Source organism: Scedosporium apiospermum (genome assembly GCF_000732125.1).
Source record: "Scedosporium apiospermum strain IHEM 14462 chromosome Unknown SEQ_SAPIO_0087, whole genome shotgun sequence".
In the NCBI taxonomy this organism is placed as follows: domain Eukaryota; kingdom Fungi; phylum Ascomycota; class Sordariomycetes; order Microascales; family Microascaceae; genus Scedosporium; species Scedosporium apiospermum.
In genome coordinates this window covers 931,455-937,454 of record NW_015971788.1, presented here as the reverse complement: position 1 = coordinate 937,454, position 6,000 = coordinate 931,455, and the positions used below count along the sequence as shown (strand labels likewise).

General features: G+C 52.5%; 1 protein-coding gene across 1 annotated transcript; it reads left to right on the top strand.

Moving 5' to 3' along the window:
• Positions 1–779: 779 nt before the first annotated feature.
• SAPIO_CDS2962 (Uncharacterized protein) lies at positions 780–4,168 on the top strand (the record flags this gene model as incomplete). Its single annotated transcript, XM_016785856.1, has 2 exons — positions 780–1,080; positions 1,137–4,168. 2 exons carry the CDS (start codon positions 780–782, stop codon positions 4,166–4,168), a joined length of 3,333 nt encoding a protein of 1,110 aa, XP_016644638.1.
• Between the last annotated feature and the right edge of the window lie 1,832 nt (positions 4,169–6,000).

Here is a 6,000-nt window from a genome sequence, read left to right as displayed (position 1 = left end):
GCCCCTCGTCCTATATCCCGGTTGAGGCCTTGTCCCTGCCCCTTTACTTTTAGTGTATTTTCCCTTGATCCCTTCTTTTCCGGTCCCTCTTTCTTTTTACTAATCCCCACCCCGGGGTTCACTGCTCAGTACCCGGAACCCTTACCCCCTGTCGCAGCATGAGAGCTGTTCCTTCTCCTACCTTAAAGAAACCCTGTCTCACTCCCCACGCATTGCCTATGGTCTCCAGTCCTTATATGATCTCTCCCTCCGCCACATCACACACCCCCAGCCAGGTCACCATAAACTGAGCTCGTTGCATCGTCTTGGGGACCCGGATTCTGGCTCGCCTTATTACTCCATTCCACTGAGGCTGTATTACGATACGAAGTTTACCTCGGAGAGGCGTGTGACTTGAGGTGTCCAGTCCGTGCATGGTCTTTCTGTCCGCCAATCCGACTTGCTTCTTTTCGACTTACACGCTCCTGCTTCCATGCATTTCTCAGCTCCTTTCTCTCTACTCAAACCTTAGGAGGAGAGTTTCCGAAAGCGACGGATCCTTGCTATACATATCCTCCCTTCGGCCCATTCCTTCGGTTGTTTCCTTTCAACATCGTCAACGTTACAAGTCTGTTAACATTCGACCGAAAGAGTTTTGGGATCATGCCGAGTTGCGCCGCGGACCAAGGTCGAGCCCTGGACTGAGTGTAACCCGGCAGCTCCACCTCGACTCGATCAAATCGACTCGCCATATTGTATCTCTCGAAACGCAAATATTCTATACCAATACTAACTCGAAAATGTTACGACGGCGGCCCCGCCTATGGGCTGTCTTGCTCTGCCTTTTCTTATGTATTCAACTGGCGACAGCGAGACCGGCGGGACTTGTCCGGAGGCAAGATGAAGTCTCACCGGAACCGACGCTAGAAACGACGCCCAGAGCACCGGAGCCAACGAAGGCGGTGACCGACGCACCCAAGGACGATGAGGAGCCGACACCAGTCGCGAGTACGAAACCAACAGACGAAGCAACTCCGACTACGAGCGAGACATCGGCCCCGACTCCAACAGAAAGCAGCGGAATTGATGACCTTTTCGACTGTAAGTATTGATCAATTGCTTTTGGAGGACTTGATACTAAGATACGCAATCTTCAGCTCCCATTCCCGAGGGTCAACTACCACTCCAACCAAGGATTACACCCGCCTATGGCCTAGCTGGTGTATTGCTCCTAATATCTGGACTCGTGTATAACACTATTGGCATCAAGAACTCGTGGTTGCAGACCTTCTTTTCCGTCACATATTTGGGCAACCTCGCCATCACCGTCTTGATACTATATGTAATGACGGTACCCATAAGCGACGCGATCCAGGGAGCGTACCTCGTTGCAATTGTCCTCACAGGACTAATTCTTGGAGCCGGCGCCACGATTTTTAAGGAGCTTACCGAAGGACTCGGCTGTATCCTCGGAGGCTTCTGTGTTAGCATGTGGTTATTGACTCTTGTTCCTGGCGGATTGCTCCCCCAAACCGCATCAAAAGTCATTTTCATCGCCGCTTTTTCCCTCGGTTCGTTCGGGTTCTACTTTAGCCACTATACGAGAGACTACGCCCAGATTTTCCTGCTAGCCTTTGCCGGAGCCACGGCCGCAGTTCTCGGAATCGATTGCTACAGTCGTGCGGGTTATAAGGAATTTTGGGCCTACGTCTGGGATCTCAACGAGGATTTGTTTCCCTTCAACGCAACCACCTACCCAGTGACGAAGGGGATAAGGGTCGAAGCAGCCGCCATCATCATCCTCAGTGTTGTTGGAATAATCTCCCAGCTTAAACTATGGCGCGTGATTCAAGAAAGAAGGGCGAAAAAGGCTGCAGAAAAAGCAGAGGATGAACGGAATCTGCAGGCCGAGGAGGAGGCGATTGGTCGACAGGTAGAAGAAGCCAACGCGAGAGATAGGAGGGACTGGGAGAGGGTCTACGGTGATGGCGATGGGCAGACCATCAGCTCTGGTAATTCAGGTTCGGGAGATCTTGAGAAGGAAAAGCACATGATGCAAGCTGCGGCGGCGTTACCCGTATCATCTCAAGCCTCCGAGCGCGCTGTGGGAGAAACGGAACCACTCTCGGAACCGGCCGGGAATACCCCGTCTAATATGCCTCCAGAGGTCCCGCCAAAATCCGAACCCCCTCCGCTCATGGCCGCCGATCCGGAAGGAGATGCGGCCAAGATTACAGTCCTTGTTGTTCCTGAGGAATACCCTGCACCAGACCGTGGCTCGATACGTGACCCTGAAGAGATGGCCTGGGTCTCCAACGCAAGCCAGAGCCCTCGAACCCTCCACGCTCCCGGCGATTCGTCGAACCGCGTGTCCAGGTCCATGACCATTTCACCCCAACCGGATGTCGTGCCCCTGCCTTTTCAAGTTACGGTAAACGACATCGACGGATCGGAGGCTGATCGAGATACAATTGGAGCCCGCTCATCACTTGCAGGTACCTTTGCTGACGACGACGAAGATATCGACCACGAACGCCCTCAGAGTATGCGCCGCTCATTGGTGAAGAGGCTGTCTCAGGGGTCCATGAATCTCCTACACAGTCTATCTCACAAGTCCGACAGGAATCTCACCGGAAAGGATAATAATGGAAGTCAAGAGGGATTGGTCAACCGCAGGTCTCTGGCGCGTACTGAGGATGACAATGGGTCCGTTGCGGCGACAGTCGATATCGAGAGTGTGGATGATGACCGTAGCACCGTCCGAGGCGAAACGGATCAAGACATCGAGATCACCGCCGAACTCTCAGGAAAGGACACAACCGAACCGGAGGGCAAACCGGGAGTTACGGAGTTGACGGAAGGCGTTTCAGCCCTCGAAGTTACTAGCAAACCTAAAAGCGGAACCAGCGAGGCTGGCGCGACACTCGATCTGCAGGTGGACGAAGGAAACGTGTCGAAAAAGGGTAAATCGACGACCTCCGCAAGGTCTTCCCAAGTCGTTGCTCTGACCAAGGACGCACTACCGGACCCTCTCTCGCGCACGGCACTCAAGTACAGGACAAACGAGTGGGTCAAACACTCTACCAGCGCAGACGTACCCGAGCCGGATGAGATTCAGCTTGAAGACTACCCTAAATCCCCCTCGCGGGTCGAAAACGAGAATGCCGCTCCGGTTAACGTCGATGAGCTCCAGCTAACGGCAGAGAATGGTACGCCTAAACCAGCCCAAGTGATGCGCGCAGCAACGGCTACGCCTAGGCTTTCCAGCCATGGCGGCTATGAGCAAGGCCGGCTTCCCATTCAACGAACGCCCTCCTCTTCATTGGCCGTTCGGCCTATCCCAGAGGAAGAACCGGCCATGCGATCAACTAATGTCTCTCCGTCCCCGGAAGAAAGCCGCAGCGTGAGCCGCAACTCAAGCAGCCCACCGCTCGGAATTCCGGCCGTTGTGCCTTACGCTAATGCCAGCACTCTCCTGGGGCAGCGGGAGTCGTACCTCCGGAATAAGACTCTCGGGCCCTATCCGGCTCAGGGAGGCGTTGACTACTCTGTTCCCCTTGACCGAATTCCTAGCGAAGCCGGATCGGTGCGCAACTATTCACCGCATGGGTCTCGCTCGCGGACTCCCGACGAAGACGACATGCCGCTAAGCCAGCGGAGGGCGCTCATCCGACAGAGCAGCCAACACGGACAATCGGCTACGTCTCTTAATAATCTCCGGGCTTCAAGCGCCAATTACCTGGCCGTCCCCATGACTGTCGACAACATTCCGTTCAACTCTCATCAACCACAGCGAGTTTCGTCTGTACCTACCGCGGCGGTACGCGAAGCGCAACTTGCCAACTTTAGGCAGTCCGTAGCGGCAGATCTGCGGGCCGGTGCGCCTATCGTTCCGAGCACTGGCCGCGAAAGTGGACTTGGAGGCATTTACGGTGGGTCTTCCACCTCTTTAAACGGCCCTCACGGCTTCGGCCTAGGGTCTTCTCGGGAGGATGTGCACCGGACTATTGAGGCTCAGCGAGCCATGATGCTTCGAGAAAAGGAAGCAGAGGCGCAGGCGAGGGAAGCAGAGAGGTGGGAGAGGGAGAGGAACGAGCGGGCGTTTGAGCAGATGATGAGGAGCGGCAATCTGCTGGACGCTCATAGGGAAGCCATGCGACGGCTTCAAGGCACGGCGCGGGAAAAGTAATTTGTGTAGGATGGGATCTAAGAGCCCAGTCCACTCCTTGTGATTTTGGGGATTTTTTTTTTTTTTTTTTTTTCTAGCTTTCAGGCTTTATACCCTTCATATCCACGGAGGGTATGAACACATAAGAGTTGTTTTGCATATTACCGGGCTGGGAAATTAAAGCGGCCTGGTTAACAAAAGTCGGTCGTCGGGGATTATTTTTCTGTTCTTTTGATTTTGAATCAGAACAAGAATCATTTTGCGAGGAGAGGGCGGATATGTAACAAGATACCATGAACGAGATTTAATATAGCATATATATTACAAGATAGAGCCTACTTCCCGCGGTGCCTTGCATGCTTGGTTTACTCTATGATGGGTGTCATGTTGAAGTTCTCGTGGCAATGGAGATTGACAGACGATGGTGTCTGCAGAACTTGCTCAGCCTGGTTCAATGTTCCGCGCATACCTCAACTTCTGCAGCTTTTCGACTCGCTGAGATGGATCTTGTCGCAGCACATGAGTGCCTTCAATCATCGAGTTTCGTTTTCCTCTTTCCAAAGCTCCTTCTCAGCCTAAGTTCCAATGAATTGGACAAATCTTCTCGCAAGGATTGCCTAGTTGTCTCGCATCACCACCTAGGCAGCCCCTCTCTCAACACCGAACATGTCCCTCCTTCGATTCGGTAGATTAATGTCCGCAGCTTGCATTTCATGCGGCCTGGGGTCTCGCCACGCGATGGAAGTCTCCTAATTGGCCCTTTTTTTGGCGACTAAGTGCAAGTGCAGATGCCGTAGGCAGCAGGAGCAGAAGGCGAAACAGGCCACCATTTTGACCATCGGGTCGGTGACGTGGGTGGTGGTTTGGTGAAGTCCAGAGGCAGCATATAAGGATTGATCTTGAAGGGTTATATTGATTTGGAATTCTCAGTCTTCGAAGACTGGTTTACCTCGTCCGAATTTCGATTTCCCAAATTTAGAATTCGAATGCCATTCACTGCCTTGGTCCTTCCCAGATACGCTTGATAAACTACATTTCGGTGTACTTCGTTACTTGACGCCACAAACCCCACAATCGTCAGGAGGTTTCGTCATTGTCGTTGTCATCAAACAATCTGATTGCTCCTTCCATTGTTCCATTGTCACTCGATAACTCGATAGAGGGATCGAATCAATTGATTCAACCGATTCCATAAAAACCTTGTCTACTTCTTTACTTCTCTTCCTCAGACCAGCTCTTTCCTGTTTACCTTCCAAGACGATCGCCAATTGAGACAGAGAGCCCGCTATCAGAGTTGGATGAGACCCGAGTTTGCCTCGACATTGCCGTAGCAGAACACAATCGGATCAATCTTTCGAACTGCTGATTATCAGACAACGCTGTTGTTTACTCCCCCCGGCTTAGCGAATCCGACTTTAATAAATAATACCCCGCCAAAACCCCGCGCAGCTGTGGCAACTTGCAAGCTGGTGATCTGAACTTGAAGCTTCAAATAGCTGAGCACCGAGGACATTGAAACGGCATCTCTCTGGAAGCCCCGAGCCTTTTGGGAGACGAGCATTTCTTGCACAGCTGAAACTTCCATTATTAGCTCCTTCCCCATCGACACCTTTCTTTGGACGGTTCTTCACGATCCCAGTTCACGTTGTCATATCAGGCAGGTGGAACCAGTGGCTGAATAACTGGCGACTCATCCAGCTTCTATTCACTTCCTCCTCTTTATTCCGACCTCTTCATCTCTAGTCAAAGAATCTCGAGACCTTTTCTCTTTCTCTTCTTTTCCTCCCCAACCTCGAAGCCTCGCATTTCTCGACAAGTTTGGTAGGCGACTCGACCTCCTACCTCCTTCGCCC